Consider the following 20,004-nt stretch of genomic DNA (forward strand, 5'->3'; position numbering starts at 1 on the left):
GTAAGGTCTGACTCCTGTTAAATCAGGTATCCTAAAATCAGGCCACTAAAACCTTGCTAAGGTATGATGGCAGTTGTTTGATGCTAACTCTCCAGTAGACTGTCAGTGCTCTGGACCAGAGCCTAATGACCTTTTTATTTTGAACAAGAGTAGGTATATTGCTTTCAGTGGTGTTCGCTCCTGATTTACAGCAGCATGTTGTGTCAATACTACAAGCGTTAACCATACAAAATCTGATATTGATCCAACGCATTGCTGTAAATCAGCAAAACAAAAAGCTGGTAACAAAAACAGTACTCTGGTCCAGAGTACTGACAGTGATAACCAAGTTGGGGTTTTTTTCCTGCAAATGCTAGTATATCTTTCACATCCAAAGCACAGATCCTTCCAGTGCCAATGTGTACGACATATACTAGCATTTGCAGGAGAAAAAGAACTTGCATTTGTACTTTTCAAAGTCTGTTCTATAGTTAATTTGAGTATATGAATAAGAAACAATTACTTTTCAACTTTGCTGTAATACTACTCTTAAGTGAATACTTGCTGTGTGAGTGCAATAGATACTGTAGATATATGGTGTATCTGTATATATATATATATATATGTAAAGCCTTAAGGGAAGGTTTATGCTATGTGCCAAATTGGTTAGGAAGCTTTGTACTTGCTTGTTTGCAGTTGAATTTCAAGAGGTATTTGCACTTGATGGCAAACAAAAAACAGCTGCCACAACCATCTCTCTCTCTCTTTCTCTAGGTCTATTCAGTTGAATGGCCGTGTCCTAAGGATGGTGGATGACAAAATGCTGCCAGCACTTAATGAAAAACCCCTTGGTCCAGGGAGTATTCTCGGCCTTCCAGCTTTTTCTTATGGGTTTTATGTTATCAAAAACGCCAAAGCTATTGCTTGCATTTAAATGTCGAATGCACACTTGCAGGATAACTGTAGTAGCAGTTGGCTAGTAATTAAGTTTGATGCTAGAAATTCACATTTCTATAGTGAGATCTAATTCTGGCAATCGATTCAAATCTGCTGGTGGCACTGGTATTGTTTGTGGGGTAGACATGAAGTCATACTGTATAGTTTGTATGTAAAACACATACTTGCTGAGCTTTAAGAGCAAATTTTCAAGTACAGAAGCCCCAGATGGAGGGTTTTTTTTCTTTGTCTGGCCTGCATAAGTACATTTGATAGCAAGACCCTTCTCTATTCCGTATGTTAAACTGCGTATGTTTTTTCACTGCAATTGTGCAAATGTTTCACACTGCAATTTCAGGTCTGCCAGCCAGAAATTTCACCATACCCTTATTTCCTAGTTTATGTAAGCACAGTTTTCAGAGCAGTTGATCTAAAAACTTTTCTTCAGAAAAGGTTAGGACAGCTTTACACACACACACACACACACACGTGGTTTTGCTTGCAGTGTACACAAGAAATACCCGACAGCTTGGGATTTTTGTAGCTGTTAACTGTGGGTTCACAGCTATGGACTTCTTTGATCTCAAGGCTGCTCACAGCTTGGCTTCTCTCGTCGACTGGCAATCACTTTGGGAGGGACAAAAAAAGCCAGGGATGCATAAAAAAAACAAGGTGGAACGTCTGAATGGGAAATGAAATCAGGGAAAATGCTGTTCAGAGAAGTAAAAACTGCCATCAGATTTTGGGCAGCTCCCTGGCTGATATAACTTGTCCACACATGTCTCCTAAGTTATGATAGTCGGGTCACAAGATGGAGCTGTAGCTTTGCATTTTCCAAACACACGTTTCTTGACAAATAAAACACTGTTGCTCCTTCAGAACAGCCTGCAGTCAGTATTGCTTTAAAAGCTGATCTCCTGGGGAGGAGAGGGACACATCGCTGCTCCAAGAAATGATCTTTTTCAGTGCAGGACAGTGCTTTGCATAGTGCRGGCTCATTACTCCATTGATTAATGCAAAAATCATCACCTTTGAAGCTGCTTTTCTGGTCAGAAGCTTGCCTAGTTGAAAAAAATTCACCTTTACGTAACTGTGCTTTTTCCTCACTTTGTCAGTCCTGAAGGCTGTTTTTTGGGGTTTGTTTTGTTTTGTTTTGATTGAGCATCTCTTGTCCTGTCCTTAAGGAAATGGGAACCTAAAACCACTGAAGTCATCAGAAAGCTTTCGGTGGTCTTCGTAGCATGCTGAGAATAAATCTGGCTGCCAGATAAACCAACCCATTTTCCGCCGCTGGGATGCAGAAGCCACCTCATTGCCTTACTGAGCCACGTAAAGACTCCTTTTTTCAGGAGAGAGAAGTTTCAGCTAGACATTTCTGCTCATGGCCAGCTCTCTGAGCCACTTATTTTTCTCTCTGCACATGCTTCTCTATTCACACCTTTTTGTGGGTTCGGTGTACCACAGGCTCTTTTTTCTCTCATAAACATACTGTAAACGTGCAACTTAGCAAAAGAGTTCAAATTTTTCTTGAAAATATAACCTATGCCGTTCCCATCTCCTTATGATATTTTGAGCATGGGAGGAGAAAATAACACACAACTGTATCTCCCTTCTTAAGCTTTAAAAGGGTGCTACCAGCTAAATGGAATTCCAGTGCAGGGTGGCAAGGAGGTTGAATTATTTTAATAAAAAGGCTTTATAAACACAGAATTGATAAATAGGCTTATGAAGCTGCGATCAAAAATTGCCACAATATATAGGTTATGTTTAACTTCAAATGCATCAAAGGTATATTTGCATCTCCAATGTAGCAGCATTGTGCAAAGGCTTATATACCAGGAAGTAATACAGACCAAAAAGAAAAATCAGGCAGGTTAAGTTTTTATTTACCTTGTCCAAGTTCAACAGGAGAAGTAAATGGACAGCATAAGGTGATAGGGAAAAAAATCTTAGATCTGTGAATATGAAGTGTTACAACTTAGACATAAAATTTATTCTTTGCCTGGTAGCTTCTTTTTAGAACTTTTTAACAGCTTTGTTTATTTTAATGCTTGTATGCGACTTTTATATTTGAATATTTTTATTAAAGTAATTTATATTAGCTTTTGGTAGTTTTCCTTTTTTTTAAGACTCCTCTTTAGCATACTGATACCATGAAATAGATCTTGTTACCTCTGTACAAACAAAATGAGAGGAGACTAGGAATTTAAATGATTAATATAAGTATACAAAGAGAGTTAATATCAATAGTCTATCAATATCTAACTATCAATAGTTTCTAGGCTAGCACTTCTGTCATGAGACCTACCTGCCACAACACTTCACTACTGCATTGGCATCTTAACTGAAGGGCTTTTTTCCTTGTGTTTTTATAAGCCTTAGGATTCCAATCTTGTATGTAGGGGAAACAAAAAAAAGTGATACCATGAAATATGATTGTATCTTCATCTGCATTTCTGTTTTCTTTTACATTTTTGACCCTGGAACTTGGATTACTGGTCTTGGATTTACTGTAAATGAGTTACTGGAAGGTGGAGTAACTTGAGTCATAAAGCTTTTATACAGTGTGTTGTTTTATGCATGCAAAAATAAGGAAATAGTCTCTTTGAAATTGGTGAGAATTTGACCATCAACTTGCATTTGAGTAGAACAAGACTGTGGGGCCTTAATACCCTTTGATGATTATCAAACTCAATGTGCAATTGCCTACATGCTTTTCAGTGAGGGGCCACGCTGTGCTATAGTGAATATAAATCTATTGATAAAAAGTTTGCTTTTCTAAATTGCTTTCATGAGCTCCTTAAAGATAGTCCAGAGATCTGCTGGGACTTGCTCTCCACATGTTCTCCAGGACACATCACTAGAAACAGCAGGATTTACACGTGCTTTGGCATGGCACTCGCCTCTCTGTGAGTATCGGAGGCGAACTGAGAGGATCTGTACAAGTTCTCTCTTGCTGGGCTGGTGCCTCCTCTCGTGCCGCAGCCACTTGGGGTGTGGGTCACATATCAGTTGAAACTGCAGGAGGAGCCTCATCAGCTTTATTCAACTGTGAGATGACAGCTTTGCTCCTCAAACAACTAGACTCTGCTTCAAGCCGTGCAAGGTGGGGAGAAAGGCCGTGAGTTGCTCACTGCTGGGACTCAGCTGCTGCCCTCTGTAACGTACTGTTTAAATACACTTCATGTACTCGTCCATACCTGACTAAATCCCATGCTGCCTAAACCTGTGATTGTGAAAGGGAACAGAAGTCTCCAATAGTTTTGTTTAATCAGAGTTCACTAGCTTTTTTTTACTGTCCTTTGTGAATTGCTTGCTGCTGTGGAGCATTGCTCATTTGAACAGTGAATGGAAAAATGTGGAAGACGCTCCTTTATTATATTGTTTTTCTACTTCCTCCTGGTAGTCTACATTTGGGGGAATTAAAATTTCAAAATGGTTTGTTTTGGGTTTGGTCAATGTCAGTCCTTAAAGCTGACAGGAACTGTGGAATGCGCCTTAGGTTATTTAATTCATGATGTTGCATTACAGGGACATTGTACTTTGTAAGAAACTTTCATGAGTAATTCTAAGAAAAATTTTATCACTGAAACTATGCCATACAAGCTGAACCATTTATGGTTCTGTCTTAACACCAAATATTCCCCATGCAAGTCATGAAGTTTGTTCATTACCTCAGATAAGATAATGTGAGAACTGAGAGAATGAGGGCAGAGATGTGAACGGCATTTATGAAATCATAAATGTTTTACTACCTAATGTCTGGAACACTTTTGTGAGATCAGATTTATGCTGACACCATGGGACAATCTATACAAATTTAACAAATAGCATTAAAGGCTCTGAAGAAACACAGTAGTAAAAATAGTATGAAAACTTTTAGTGAGATGCCAAAGTACAATGACTAAATATTAAAGCCATTATTAGCTAAATGCATGCATTTGATTGTTCTGTTATTAATCTCAGGTGCTTATTTGGTGTTTATTGCTCAAAGCAAACGCCAGCTAAAGCTTCAGAAAGAATCTCTTGTACATTGGGACATCAAGGTCTGTTGGGTTGCCCTCCTCTGTAAATGTGCCTGTGCGTGCAATTTTTTAAAGATAACCCAACAAATCTTTACCTGCTGATGTCTGCTGTTCTCCTCTTAGCCTGAAGTAGAAATGAATTAAAATTCCCACATCCACCCCACTCAGCCCCTTTGATCTACAAAACTGCTTGATATGAATGGCATTTGGTGTCCCCTCCCCTGCAGCAGATTTGTATGTGTTGCGGTTGCAAGAAGCTGTCAGGCAGGCCGCTGTTTGACAGGCATGCATAAGCCCTGTATTTCCTTAGGTTTTGATTATTTGCTGTAGGAAGGAGAGCGATGAGTAAGGGAGTTAATGTACATCATCTGGGCAAAGTACAGTGTGTGGGGGGGGGGAAACAAAACTGGTGCCAGGAGCCCTCCCCTGAGTGCCAGGGCTGAGGCCTTGGGGGACTGCCAGAGCCCCTGAAGTGCTTAGGGGAGACCAAAGGGCCCCTGAGTGGGTTGGGGGGATCCCACAGAGCCCCTGAGGGGTTCAGGGATGCCACGGAGCCCCCCAAGGTTTGGGGTCCCCCCCAAGACCCAGCTGTGCAACCGTTACCCCCCCCCGCCATCACTCGCCGCCTCACACAGCGGGCGGGCGAGCAGTCTGCGCATGCGCGGTGCCGCGGCGGCACGGCGCGTGTCGTCAGCACGCCGGAAGCCCCGCGCCGCCAGCGGGGAAGGGAAGATGGCAGTGCTCCTGGCGCGGCTGTGCCGGGGCGCCCGCGGCCTCCGCGCCGCCCGCCCAACCCTCGCCGCTGCCCCGCCGCCCCGCGCCCTAGCGCGGACGGGCCCCCCGCGGCCGCTCAGCTTTTCGGTGGCGGAGCTGGTGCGCGCTGCGCCGGTCCCCGTGCGGCCTTACCTGCGCCTCATGCGGTTGCACCAGCCCGCTGGTGAGTCGGGCGGGGCGGGGCGGCTGCAGCGTCGGTAGCCATGGCGACGTGGCCGCCGTGGTGACGTGGTCGCCATGGCGACGCTGCTGCGCGCCGTTGGGGGCTGTCCCGACCGTTGCGGCTCGGGAAACGCCGTTGGGGCCGTTGCAAACCGTCCGAGGGGGCGATGGGCAGCGCCCCCCACAATGGTACTGGGGGCAGGAAAGCTGGCACCGGAAGCGCTGGTAATTTCTTCCGGCATTTCTCTCTTCAGTGCTTAGCAGCTGTTGGTTTTCATCTCGTTTTGACGTCCCGCATATGTCATTTCTTCCCTATTCCCTTTCAATTTTTTTTTTCCCCTTCCCAGGGACGTGGTTGTTATATTTGCCGTGCACCTGGAGTATAGGCCTGGCAGCAGAGCCGGGTTGTCTACCGGACTGGTATATGCTGTCCTTGTTTGGGGCTGGAGCAATTCTGATGCGTGGAGCAGGCTGCACAATTAATGACATGTGGGACCAGGACTATGACAAAAAGGTAGAGAAGTCCCTGTGGACTTGATAAGACCAGGCAGGCTCATAATGTTTGATAAGGAAGTGAATTGCTGTTTATTTAACCAAATAAATCTTTCACCTAGAACATAATAAGTAATTTCATGCCTAAAGCAAGCATAGCACTCCAGGCAAATCCATTTTTCCCCCAGTTTGGAAATTCTTCCATGTTTCTGTTTGAGATGCAATTCATTTGTCTGTGTTTTCTGCTAGAATGATAAAATTGTTTTATTTTTGTATTACTCTATGTTGGGCTGTAGTAAGTGTTCTAGAATACTTACCTCTGTGTAAGCTAATCATATGTTGTCAGCTGTAYGTAGTACTTGAACAAAATAAATTTATTTTTTTAACTCTTTTCTGCACATCGGAGCAAAATAAATAACCTCTCTGCTACGTTTTACAGCTAGATGAGCTGTCAGTGAGGCAAATTGGGAATTGGCTGAAAGGCAGAGCTCAGAGGGTTGTGATCAGCAGCACAGAGTCTAGTTGGAGGCTTGTAGCTGGCTGTGTCCCCCAGAGGTCAATATTGGGTCCAATATTATTCAACTTATTCATCAGTGACCTGGATGAAGGGACAGAGTGCACCCTCAGCAAGTCTGCTGATGATACCAAACTAGGAGGAGTGGCTGAGACACTAGAGGGCTGTGCTGCCATTCAGAGAGACCTGGACAGGCCGGCAGAGTTGGGCGGAGAGGAACCTCATGAAGTTCAATAAAAGCAAGTGCAGGGTCCTGCACCTAGGGAGGAATAACCCCCTGCACCAGTACAGGTTGGGGGCTGACCTGCTGGAAAGCAGCTCTGCAGAGAAGGACCTGGGAGTGCTGGTGGACACCAAGTTAAGCATGAGCCAGCAGTGCGCCCTTGTGGCCAAGAAGACCCGTGGTATCCTGGGGTGCATTAGGAAGAGTGCTGCCAGCAGGTCGAGGGAGGTGATTCTCCCCCTCTACTCAGCCCTGGTGAGGTCGCATCTGGAGTGCTGTGTCCAGTTCTGAGCTCCCCAATACAAGAGAGACATGGCACTACTGGAGAGAGTCCAGCAAAGGGCTACAAAGATGATTAGGGGACTGGAACATCTCTCTTATTTGGAAAGACTGAGAGAGCTGGGCCTATTTAGCCTAGAGAAGAGAAGGCTGAGAGGAGATCCTATTGATGCGTACAAATATCCTAAGGGAAGATGTAAAGAGGATGGGACCAGACCCTTTTCAGCGGTGCCCAGCGACAGGACAAGAGGCAACGAACAAACTGAAACAACCATCCGAACATGAGAAAAAACTTCTTTACTGTGAGGGTGACAGAGCACTGGAACAGGTTGCCCAGAGAGGTTGTGGAGTCTCCTTCTCTGGAGATATTCAAAACCCACCTGAATGCAATCCTGTACAATGTGCTCTAGGTGATCCGGCTTGAGCAGGGGACTTGGACTAGATGATCTCCTGAGGCCCCTTCCAACCTCAACCATTCTGTGATTCTGTGACTTGCTATTTACAATCTACTCAAGAACTATTTGTATGTTTTTTTGTAAATTTTCAGGAGTAGGTTTTCCTTGAGTATTCTTTTCTCCTCTATTTTGTTCACAAGAGGGAAGACAAACAAAATTGTCTGAACCAAAGGCAGTGCCTAATGTCATATTTTGAAATGTACACAAGTGTAGGCTTGGAAAGTATCCTGGTGAAGGGCAATAATTTGCTTGTCCTATCTCCTGTTCTTATATTTTTCTTCAGGTTTTGGGTATTGGCTGCTGTCAAGTAACAGGATAATGAGCCCATCTGATGTGTGAAGTTGTTCTTACAGCAGTGTTGTATTAATGCTGTGGGAAATGAATGATTCAGTAGAGTTTTGTGGTATCTTTGGGTGGTTTAGGGCTCCGCATTTATAAACAACTCCATGTGTCAAAATGATATCACAGAGTGCAGAGTGTGATTAGCAAGATGCAATTTACATTATTATGACTTCATTTATGGATAAATGTAAAGGTTTTAAACAAATTTCCACAGCAGCTCTTTCTTCACAAACCTCAAACAGATATCTGTAACTAGTGTGCTTGAGGCTAGTTTGGTAACAGGATGTTGGGTTGTGGTGTTGGTGATGTCTTTATTTTTTTTTTTATATTCCTGATCATTTAATAAGTGTTACTTTTTTTTTAAACATACCATGTTTGGTCATGATGTGCAGCAGAACTGCTCACAAATTTGTTAAGATGTGCATGTTTAAGTAACAACTTTTTACATTGTTTAAATGGCCAAAACAGTATTTGAAGTTTGGTATAACTAAATAATGAGACAAGGGGAAAACAAACTAAAAGAGCTTACACTTTGTTCTGATGTTTCTTTCTTCCTTTCTTCCTTTATTTGCCTTGATTTCTCTGCTCCTGAGGGAGATTCTAAACTCTTTTATGTCCTGATTAGGGTTAAATTAGTTTTCTTGTTACTGTTATTAGCAATGGCTATGTGTGGCATTCTTAATATTTCAGTGACAGAGGACCGCTGAATCTTTAGGATCTGAAGTCATCGCCATAATCACCTTGATCACAGAAATGTTGCTCTTCTAATATTAGTATAGTTAGCTCACGGCATTTAACCTTTTAAGTTTTACAAGGTTTTTGTTCAGTTAATAAAATTCACATGCAAAATTTCTGTATACATGCAGAATATCTAATGCAGTATATCTAATCAGCCTCATTGCACACAAGTGGCATTTTATTTCTGCTTTGATTTTTGAAGGCAGCATCCTTTTATTGTAAGTATTACTGCTTAGAAATACTTCTCATGTATGTGATGATATACTGAGTTAATATTCTTGGAGGAACCCTGTCCCATTCATTTTGTGACCTGTTTATGTTTTATTTTTTCACTTTCATGTCAGTGGCATGACACTTATTTTTATGACAAGTCTGAATTTATTATATTGGATTTAGTGTTAACATTATTTTTTCTTGTTTTAGGTTGCAAGGACAGCAAGTAGACCCCTGGCAGCTGGAGATATCTCTACTTTTCAGTCCTTTGTTTTTCTTGGGGGACAACTTAGCTTGGCTCTTTGTGTGCTTCTGTGTCTGAATTACTACAGGTGATTTATAAGTGATCTTTTATTATTCAAAATTTCATTTCTGGACTCTGTGATAAGCACAGAGGTTTTCCACAGAAAAGGTTTGGGGGGGACAGAGAGGGGAGGTTTTTAGCCATTGTATTGTAGCTGAAAGTAAAATAATTAGTTCAGTACTATGGACAACATTTGTAATGCTGCACAGTGTGGTGTGATTCTTAGACCAGCAAATAACAAACCTCTTAATACTTTTTACAGTATTGTTCTGGGAGCTGCCTCCTTGTCTCTTGTGATCACCTATCCTCTGATGAAGAGAGTAACATATTGGCCACAGTTAGTTTTGGGTGAGTTTAAAATGTTTTTAGTTTTCAGATACAGTTTTGGGGTTGTTCTAGAAATTAGAAATTGAACTTAAGCCATCTGATCTTACATAAATTAAAATAAAAATGCCTTACAGATAAAGTTGTATTGTGCCAGAAGTTTTTTAAACAATTTATAAGATATCTAAGAATTAGGGTTTGTTTAGTTTTTCTGTTAATAAGCAGTTTCTCTTCTTGTAATGTTGAGAGAGAGTAAGTATTTGTCACATGAGAATCAGCTGTAGTTTTGAGGTTATCTTGAAACCTTTCTTAAATGTGCATTTGCCCCSCATTTCAGTCTTCAATCTCTAATATAACTACTGTAGAGAAACTGATTGCACTTTTATTTCCGCTAGAGCCGTAAGACATCTCTCAGTATCCTGCCTTCACATTTCAGCTGCATTCAGCTTTTCAATCAGAATTATAATTTTCAGCCTTTAATTACCGTAGTTGTCTGCTGTGTACTCTTTTGCAGCATTTTAACTTTAGATGCATTGTTTGAGTACACTCAAAAGCTAATTTTTCCCTATGCTAATGAAATCAAATTTGAAGTGGGGAAAAATGTGTGTAGCTATACGTACTTCTCCATGTATGTCCAGTGTATTTAATGTCAAGTTACTTGTATTAATTACCTGACTGAAAAAGTGTGATAGAAAATAGAGATACTAGTGTGTGTAGAAGAACCTGCTGACCTGATACACAGTCATGCAAATAATATTTAATTCTGCAAATGTAATTTAGATTTCTCCTGGCACCCTTTTAGTGGTGGGGTTTTTTTTGTTTTGTTTTGTTTTTTTAACTCTCCTTCTGCTTTTAGGACTTGCATTTAATTGGGGAGCCCTTCTAGGGTGGTCGGCCATCAAAGGGTCATGTGAGTGGTCTGTGTGTTTGCCTTTGTACTTAGCTGGAGTTATGTGGACGCTGGTATATGATACCATTTATGCGCATCAGGTAGAGTAACAGTTGGAACTTTCAGATATTTGTGTATGTTTGCATATTTAATTTACTACTTTGGATTCAAACAGTACTAACCTGTTGCAATTCTTCACCCTCTAATGAGCTAAAATAGGAAGAAATAAAAAGTCTCTGGGACTCTTTTTCCGCTGTTTAAACATTCAACCTAGTATGCAAAGTATTTGGAGTATAATGGGTTTTGTGTACCTACACATATATGCACTGTGTAAATAATTTTGATGATGCTATTAGCTATTGGGTGCCGAAGTAGCTCTGAGGATCAATCTTTTAATTTAGAGATCTACAGAGAGGCTTAAATTGGGTTCCTAAATAAAAAAAACATTTGTAGTTTTAGTGAGGTCCATTTTTTTCCCTTATGACATAACACTTGGATTTGGGTTTTTTTGCTAATTCATTCTTTCATTTTAGGATAAGAGGGACGACATCCTTATTGGTGTGAAGTCAACAGCATTACAGTTCAATGAAGATACAAAGCAGTGGCTCAGTGGCTTCAGTGCTGCAATGCTCTTGGGCTTGTGCATGGCAGGAATGAATTGTAACCAGACTTTCCCTTATTACTCGGCTGTGGTTGCCGTAGGTGCTCACTTAGCACACCAGGTTTGATTGATTGATTTATACTTTTTCTATGTGGAAGTTCTTGATAAGAAATCGGAGTGCTTTTCAACCCCTCTCAATTTACAAACTACTTGAAAATTTTGCTGTAAATTCCTGTAAAGAGAATTTAAGTCTTCTAACTATAAGCTTGCTTCTCTTTACTACCTTTTACAGAGCTTACTTTTGAAGAAACTCCAGTGGTCCACAGATTGTAGAGAACTGTTCTCCAGTCTGTTCCTGTTCCAAAGARCTCAGGCTGTGATCTCAAGGGAACAGTTCTCTTCTCACTTCCAGTAACAGCTGTAGCTAGATCCCCCTCAATATGAAATAAGATTTTGCAATTTTTACTGTTCTGATATAGTTTTCACTATGTCTTAGGTATATGATTTAAGACTGCAATTGCAATCTATTATGATTGTTCACTTAATTTAAAAGGCTAAGTGGTCTACTGTATCGAGGGCACATGCAGATCTTTTCTACAACGTGCTGTACCATAGCTGTATAAAAGTGAGTATCGTATGTTGTCTTCCAGAGACAGTTAGTTGTACATCTAAACAATTTTTCTCTACTGTGCTCTAGCACATCAGTCTGGGATTTGACAGTATAACAAAATTTCCCGTGGCTTTTTCTTTACCACCCGTAGCAGATGTTAATATTACAATTTTACAGTAATTGATAGTTCTAGTTCACAGTTCTTTTTGTACCTGAGAACAATCYAATTCAGTCTTGTATTTGTATTAGTTTAGAAATTTTAATGAATAAGAGCAAAACTGAAAATTAGCTTTGTCCAAAAAGGAAGCAGGTAGGATTTTTTTACTCTGTTCTTTCTGAATCCTACTGACTTCTTAAATTATTAATGACTGTCTGGTCTAGTATTGAAGTGACAAGCTAGTCTATAGAAAATTAATTGTTGATCTTAATAGGTGAGTGATAATAAAGGAGTCTGTGCATTGTAAATAGTAAAACTATAAGCAGYCTGAGAAGTTAAGTATATGATGAACATGCAACTTGGCATGAAAGGGGCAGCTGATCTGTACGTTAAAGCACATTAGACTTAAGTAGCACTTTAATGGGGAAGCTCATGTGGCTTGTAGATATTATACATACCTGTGGTTAAGAGAATTCTTGTGATAATGTAGTTTGGTACTTTTCAGCCACTGCTCTTCATGGGGATTGTGCTTGGAAATCTTTGGAAAAAATACTACATTCCTTTGTATAATCATTCAAAGTTTGGATTGTCAGAGTGGCTGTAAACTGTAGTTTTGGCAGAAATGCAAATTAGTTTCCAGCCAACAGGATTTTCATACCCGAGGATGCAGACCTACTGGATGTAAGTGGAGAAGAGTGTACAGCAAGTCTCTAGGTTACCAAAGTCATAAGAACAACATTGTTCTATATACCAAAGAGTATCTTCTTCCTGAGTGATCATTTTAATATTAGTTCTACATAAGCATTTTCATGCTTATCTTTTTGTTCAACATTTTGGAACATGCAGTTACCTAACTGACTTTAAAAAGCTCAGTAAGCCACAATAAGGGTTAGCTTTTTCTTAAATTATTGAATTTTTGCCTGAATCACTGTCTGAGTGGAAATAGAGGAATTTGGGTCATGGATATGTCAAATTTCTGTCCCATTAAAGAAGTTTAACTATAGAAAAATAACATCTCTCTTTGCTTTGCATTTCTAAAGGTGCATCTCATGACTTGGCTGCTGTTGAATTTTATTTTTCAGTTCAATGTTTTAAATTTATGTGTTTTAAATCCAGCCCTGTCATCTCTACACAACAGCAGAAACCACAAATGGTAGCGGAATAGGTTTATTAGGGAAGAGCTAACTTTCATTTCTTTTTGTTGGGTGCACTCTGTTTTGATCTTTTCAGAGGGTGAATTGCAAAGTTTTGGGTGTGTGGTTTTATTTTAGGGGAGGGTTGTACTACTAATCCTTTCATCTGTTTTATTTAATATTTCCTCTTGTCACCTGTCTTAAAAGGCTTTTGCACAACGTTTCGTTTTTGGTAATATTTTTCAGTAACTTTGCTCTTGCTGTGCCATATTTTTTTCATCTATTGTGATTCACAGCAGACACCTGTTGATCTGGGTAAGCCTTGTTTCTAGCTGTTGTTGCAGGTGTCCTGGTTCCTTTTCGCAAGAGAATTGTATAGATGTACTTAAGAGCAACTGGATTAAACCAGCCCTGTGTGACTGGGCAGCTTCTTGTGCATTACAGTTAACTGGATTCACTGCATTCTCTCCATCGCCTTGTTTCTACTGAAATTTAGGCCAACATTTTATAGTAAAATTCCAAAAGGTACAGGGAGGTACCATTTCTTTTAAGTTCCCATTGAAGAATTAGGTGCCTATCTATTGAGGAAAAATCTCAGAAAGACTTGTTTGCATGCCTAGATATTTTTGCGTTTTTAAAAAACAGGCCAGACAGTTAAATATTTAGGCTGTTTATAATATGCTTCACTGGGAAGGTCCAGGAATCATGTCTGTATGTGAAACTTTACTTTTCTGTTGTATGCTCTACAGTAGTTGAATAAATCTGTCAAGTAAATATAGATACCACTTGTGTAACAAAAACCTGTGTAAGCACAGAGTGTTCCTGTTTATTATGGAGCTTCAGGTAGACTTTAGAATTTGAAATGTGCAGACTTTTTTTTTTTTTTTTTTTTTTGGCAAAGTGTCTGATTGCAGAATAATATTGATGGAATGTTATACTGTACTTTCACAGATTTACACTTTGGATATAGACAAACCTGAAGACTGTTGGAAGAAGTTTACTTCAAATCGTACGGTGGGAATTCTGCTCTTCGTAGGGATTATGCTTGGAAATCTTTGGAAAAGACAAGACTCAGAAAAGGAAGAAGAGCCTTTAGAAAACAGGTAGTTGAAACTACTATAAATACTGATTTATTAGTCTGGTTAAAATAAAAATACTGTAAGAGTAAAAACACTTATACCTGTTTCTGGTTTATTCTATTTATTTATAATAGCTGATTAAATTTTCCTTATTTCTAAAAATATGCAAGTGAGATTAACCAACAATGTAAGTTGTGGTTGTCCTTGAAGGACTTTAACCACCATAAAAGCTTTGACAAGTAAGGCTGCTGAGCATTGCTTAAGGTGATACTGAATGTTTAAATATTGATCCTATGTAGTACAAGTAAACTTCTGTAAAATTCTCGAGACTGTGAGCCCCACCGTTTTATAAATAACACAGATATCTCTTGATGACAGTACATGGGAAATGCAAAGTGATTTCAGGTTATAAATAAAATGTGGTTGTAAATGTTTGATGTTCTGATTTATTGCATGAATAATTCGCAGTTTGGGTTGGAGCTTGTTGTGTGAAATAATTTCCATAACTATTTTTATCCTGAGATGTCCAGAAACTGTCAGGACTCTGTGTTTTTTTGCGTGCATGTGTGGTCCAAAATAATAATAAGTCAATAGAAAAGTACTTTAAAATTATCTTTTTGTTTTTGCTCTGATTGCTGGCAGTGGTTCTAAGTTGTATAAGAGCAACAGACTTCTGCAAAGTTGTCTGCACAGAGTGAGCTGAGCTAGTCTATCAAGAACGATTTGAACATGGACTACTGACTTTTAAAAACAGAAAGGCCCAGAAATATTGCAAAGTATGCATGACTGGTAATTGACTATAAGCTACCAATTCATCTTGCAAAGTGAACAACATTTTTTTTATTCTAATCCTTTTACCTTACATTTATTATCTTTATTTGTGATCTTACAGGAAAAACATGTATATAGGAGTAGGTCTGTAAACCAAAAAATAACAACTGCAGGCTAACAATTACATAGCTCCAAACTGTTCCATATTTTTGACTTTTTAAGCTCTATCAGTTATCTAATTTGCACAGTAGTTATGCTTTTTATTGACTCGTGGTGTTAAAGAGCTTGCCCAGTACAGTCTGGAATTAGTTTCTATGCAAGAAGCAACAGACACTCTTATTCCATGAAAATGAGAGTGGAGTTTACTTCAAGCTAATCATGGTAGACAATGCAAGTGAAGTTTTCTTCAGAGAAAGTTTTGCACATGCCTGCGTTTGGAGCTGCASTTTGATGATACAGAGTATTTGTTAACTAAAGTCGTTGTGGTATTCAAATGGCCTTTCCTTATTTCTGTTCCCCTCCTTCAGTGGTGGGGTACAGCTGTTTGTGCAGTCATGCTAAAAATCAAACTAGGGAACTGATCTGGCTTTAAATAAGACTATCATATTCTAGGGTTATTTAAGTGGTATGTATGAGAGACATGTCAATCCAGAACTGTATGCTCAGGGTTTAACTTTCGTTTCTCCTCAGTGATGATAACAGTTTAAGAGTTTCCTGTTGCAGCAACGTGAGATAGTTTTATAATGAGTAAACAGCTCTGGTTACAGAAAATCCTTCTTGGGGCTGGGCTTGACCTTGGTATTTTTTTGTATGCTTCTTCCTTTTAAAGTGTACTCTGTTAAGTTTTCTTTTGTTTTTTCCTTTTGTGTTCTCTTACTGTTCCAACAAATGATGTCAAAGATCTTTTGAGCAAATTACATACAAATGGATTTTTCGACCTGGATTGTATATACAACAGAAGTACTTGAAAAAGTTAGGAAGCATAACTTTTTTTTTAGGGCCTTTTAGGTCCTTAGGCAGAAATTGTTCTAACACTTGATTTATAAATTTTCAGAGGAGAAAGTATTAAGATGAAGAAAAATACTTTAAATATGAAGAGTAATAAGTTTCTGAATAATTGTGTAACAAAGATGCATTTAGTAGAGGGAGAATTGGACATATCCAGTTCTCTGTTGAACTTTTGTTATTAGGCACTTACTAGTAACCAAAAAAAAAAAAGTCTTGTGATATAATTGGCATGCATCAGTTTCTTATTACTTATATATTACCATAGAGAGGTTGTGACCAGTTAGTTTTATCCATTTTAAACATATTAAAGTGTCTTTAACTAACTTTGATTTGAGAAAAGCTCACATTTTGTAGTGCCTTTGAAACTTCTAGTGTCCTTTCTCCAGTGACAACTCGTCATGATCGAGTATTTATTTTGTAATGATTTATTTTTGCATAGCAAAATAGAATAAAATTTCAAATTTCAAAACAGTCCTGCCCTAAGCTTTAAAATTGTTGCATGTTTTCTGTGGTGGTTTCCTAGAAACAACTCTAAATGCAGTTTGTTACAAAGATAGCCCCCAGCTGTATTTTAGGTTCATTGTATAGAAATGGAAAAAAWATATATATATATACTCTAGGCTATCCTATTGACTGTGTTAATTCCAAATCATTTTATGAATAATATACAGAAATAAGACATAATCTTATAAGTGCAAGAAATACAAAGGCTGAACCATTTTCTGGCTAAAAGGCTGTATTTGCTTGCAGACACACGTGCATATCTCCTTCATTCTGCTCCCAAGTTATTCTATTCTGAATCTTCAAGAATCAAACACACACTCAGTTGTGTTTAAAGAAAGTCTGATATAAAAATTATTAAATACACCCATCTCTGAGCAGCATCAGTTTTGTTATTAGCTATTGTGGTTTTGCACAAATAAACTGTTCTTTGGAAGTATTTCCTGCAATGTTGGATGTTGCTTTTCTCTTCCCCTTTCTTTTCTAATTGTTCCTTTTCAGGAGGTCAAAGTAACTAATGCTTTTAAAGGCAGCAGAAAGGTTGAAGCCTTACAAAGGCAAAATTTCAACATTGGCTATTGCTCATTGAAACAGAAATCGCTGTAACCAACACAAATGTTTGCCTTTACATACTACATGGCATTTCATTGAAAGGTGTGTCAAAAGCAACACCAACTCTGTTCTCAGGGAGCTGTGTACACTAGCTCCTGTAGAAGCAGCAGCAKTGAATACGAGGCTGGAAAATGTGAGGGGCTGCCAAGCCATTGGCAGCAGTTTGTAGCTGGGCTAGAGTTTTGCCTTAAATGCCTCGTAGTGGCAGTTGTGCATGAGATCTTTCCAACTCATCTCTAAAGGAGGAAGGGAATCGTGATGTGGTCATCCCAGGTACCTGGATCTTGCCATTTTTGTATTTCTTTAGCAAAAGAAGAGATTTTTAGAAAAAGGAAGCCAGAGATTCCCTTCTTCTATCTCAGGAAAGTACATGTTGCATGCACTTAGCTCAGGAGCTGTCTAATGGAAACAGAATTGGCAAGAGGGCAGGTGAGAGCCAATATTGTTGGGTGGAGAGCAGTCTGGCGGGAGGGGGTTATCAGCTCACTAGGTCAGTCTTAGGGCTGACCATTAAGAGTATGACCTGGGAACAAAAGGGGGATGCTAGTGACATTTCCTGATAATTCAAAATCAGAAAGTTATGTCAAAATGTAGAAAGATCAGAATATCCTCTGGGATGACCTGCATGTCTATCAGGGCTAGAGTAGTAAAAAGCAGCCTGAAAATTAAGGTAATACCTCATCTAGACCAGCACGGAATTGTGGTTAACCAGTATTAAAGGAAGACACACAAAGTACAACTGTTGAGATAAAGGACTGATATGGTAACCAGAAGTGAGAGGATGTATTTTATGGCAAAAATAGGAAAAGGGCTAGTAATTTGTTTCAAAACACATCAAGATGTGAATACCTGTAAGGAAGACCTATTTAAAATTCAAGATTAAATTGGCAGAAGAAGAAGGTGGGCATTAACCAGCTGTGAATAAGTTTTGATACTGGTTAAAAGCTCCTAGGCCATTGGAGAGGTGAGTTTCCTGAAGTGCATCCCTGTAGTTTGTAATGGAGGCAAAGACCAGAACAATTTTTAAGACAGTGTGTAATAGATACATTAGCAGAATTATAAAGGGAATCATAAAAAATGCTTGGTTTTCCAGCACTTTTTTTTCCTGGATAGTGCTGCAATAAAAACTCACAAAAGCCCTCTATTCAGCCAGCTATAAACACATTGCTTTGTCTGAGCCAAAGAGGAAGACAAAAGTTCTTTTTTGTTGTTGTTGTTGTTKTTTTTTTAAGATAGTCATCAAAGTATTGTTGAGCTCTGAATGAAAAGTATATTGAAGGAAAGTAACTTTATCTTGAAGTTAACCATGAAGACCCCAGCGCATGCATAACACGAGAGAACTGTTTTGCAGAGAAACTTTGACAACAGCATTAAGTGGTTGCTTATCAGAAAGACCTCTGTGCATTCCATCTTAGTTGTCACGGTGTACTATGGCCAAGTATTTGCAAGACAGAAAATTCCCCAGCTTTATCAGAGCTTATTTTCCCCCAGATTTTGCCATGCTATTAACCACTTTTTCAGAAATTATCAAAAACAATATTTCAGAGAAATATTATGGAAACACTGAGTTTGTTATGTACTCCTTAATGTTTTTCTGGCAATACCTGTGTTCCTTTTGGGTCTTTTGAGCGCAGCTAACAGAGGCAGCGAACAGACGCAGCAGTTTGCACAGCAGTTCGTGCAGAAGGGCGCACAAAGGTACCTTCGTTTCTGATCCCTGTGGTGTATGCTTCCTCAAGTATGGTTGTGACACGATGCAGAGCACATTCCCCAGTGGCTGTCGGAGTTGCTGTGTCACAGGCTGGGACCCAGACAGACCCTCTGACAGTAGATGCAGCTCTACAGGTCTCAGGCTGCAGGGAGTGCTTGGGGCCTCTCCGGGAGGCCTGGGCTGACAGTCAGCTCTCCTGCAGGAGGTGTGCTGCTGTTGACAAGTTGTGTTGTCAGGTAAGGGAGTTACAGGAGGAGGGCAGTAGGCTGCGCAGCATCCAAGAAGATGAGCAAGAGATAGACAGGGTATTCTTGGAGACTGTGCGGCTTCGGGAGTCCCAACCCTCCACAGCAGTGGAGTTGCTGGAGGGCTCTGTGCCGTGTGAAACGGTACATCATAACACTGTAGAAGAAGGCTGGAAACTGGTCACTTCTCGTAGGAAGAGAAAGGCTCCTACTCCTCCTGAAGACTTGCAGCTGAAGAACAGGTTTAGTGCCCTCCAGGATGAGGAGGAGATGGGCATGGCTGCAAGGGAAGTAACTGGGACAACAGACCCTGTGCTTTGCCGGAATGCCCAGAAGAAGTGGCAGGTGATTGCTGTGGGGGACTCCCTGCTGCAGGGGACGGAGGCATCTATCTGCCGACCTGACCTCTTGTCTAGAGAGGTTTGTTGCTTGCCAGGGGCTCGCATACGAGACGTCATGGAAAGACTGCCAAGGCTTGTCCACGCTTCAGACTATTACCCTCTGCTGCTCTTCCACGTGGGCACTAATGACACCAAGGGCAAACTGGAGACCATCAAGCAGGATTTCAGAGCTGTGGGGATGGTGGTCAAGGGTCTGGGAGCCCAGGTCATCTTCTCCTCAATCCTGCCAGTGAGGGGGATGGATGAGCGAAGGAGGAGACAGACTTTCCAAGTTAACAACTGGCTGCGCCGCTGGTGTTGGCAACAGGGTTTTGGTTTCTGCGACCATGGGACCCTGTTTGAAGATCGACAACTGCTGGGGAGAGATGGGATCCACCTCACTAAGTGGGGCACGCGTGTCTTTGCCAACAGGTTGGCCAACCTGGTAAGGAGGGCTTTAAACTAGGAAAGATGGGGGAAGGGGAGAGTTATAGTGACAGGGTAGTTGGCAAAAGGCGGCTCAGGTCGGGACGCCTCCAGCGGGTGC

General features: G+C 40.2%; 2 protein-coding genes across 2 annotated transcripts in view; both read left to right on the forward strand.

Annotated features, from left to right (window-relative positions):
* Positions 1-4,361, forward strand: part of HPSE (heparanase) — an 18,553-nt gene extending 14,192 nt beyond the window's left edge. Inside the window, exon 12 of the mRNA XM_026075342.1 lies at positions 754-4,361. Within this exon, the coding sequence (XP_025931127.1) occupies positions 754-913 (160 nt within the window). The 3' untranslated portion in view covers positions 914-4,361. The remainder of the gene's footprint in view (positions 1-753) is intronic.
* Positions 4,362-5,672: 1,311 nt separating this feature from the next.
* On the forward strand, positions 5,673-16,938 carry COQ2 (coenzyme Q2, polyprenyltransferase). The gene is made up of 7 exons (XM_026075358.1): positions 5,673-5,877; positions 6,224-6,390; positions 9,343-9,464; positions 9,699-9,784; positions 10,617-10,750; positions 11,183-11,371; positions 14,102-16,938. The coding sequence occupies exons 1-7, from the start codon at positions 5,673-5,675 to the stop codon at positions 14,255-14,257; spliced, it is 1,059 nt and encodes a 352-aa protein (XP_025931143.1). The 3' UTR covers positions 14,258-16,938.
* Positions 16,939-20,004: the final 3,066 nt, after the last annotated feature.

This window comes from Apteryx rowi, unplaced genomic scaffold (assembly GCF_003343035.1).
Source record: "Apteryx rowi isolate R43461 unplaced genomic scaffold, aptRow1 scaffold_401, whole genome shotgun sequence".
Lineage (NCBI taxonomy): Eukaryota > Metazoa > Chordata > Aves > Apterygiformes > Apterygidae > Apteryx > Apteryx rowi.

Bases quoted from the DNA above. Each gene is read 5' to 3' on its own strand.
- COQ2 (XM_026075358.1), top strand. From the start codon at position 5,673: ATGGCAGTGCTCCTGGCGCGGCTGTGCCGGGGCGCCCGCGGCCTCCGC. The intron at 9,785-10,616 runs GTGAGTTTAAAA...TTCTGCTTTTAG, and splicing joins TTGGCCACAGTTAGTTTTGG to GACTTGCATTTAATTGGGGA. The intron at 10,751-11,182 runs GTAGAGTAACAG...CTTTCATTTTAG, and splicing joins ATACCATTTATGCGCATCAG to GATAAGAGGGACGACATCCT.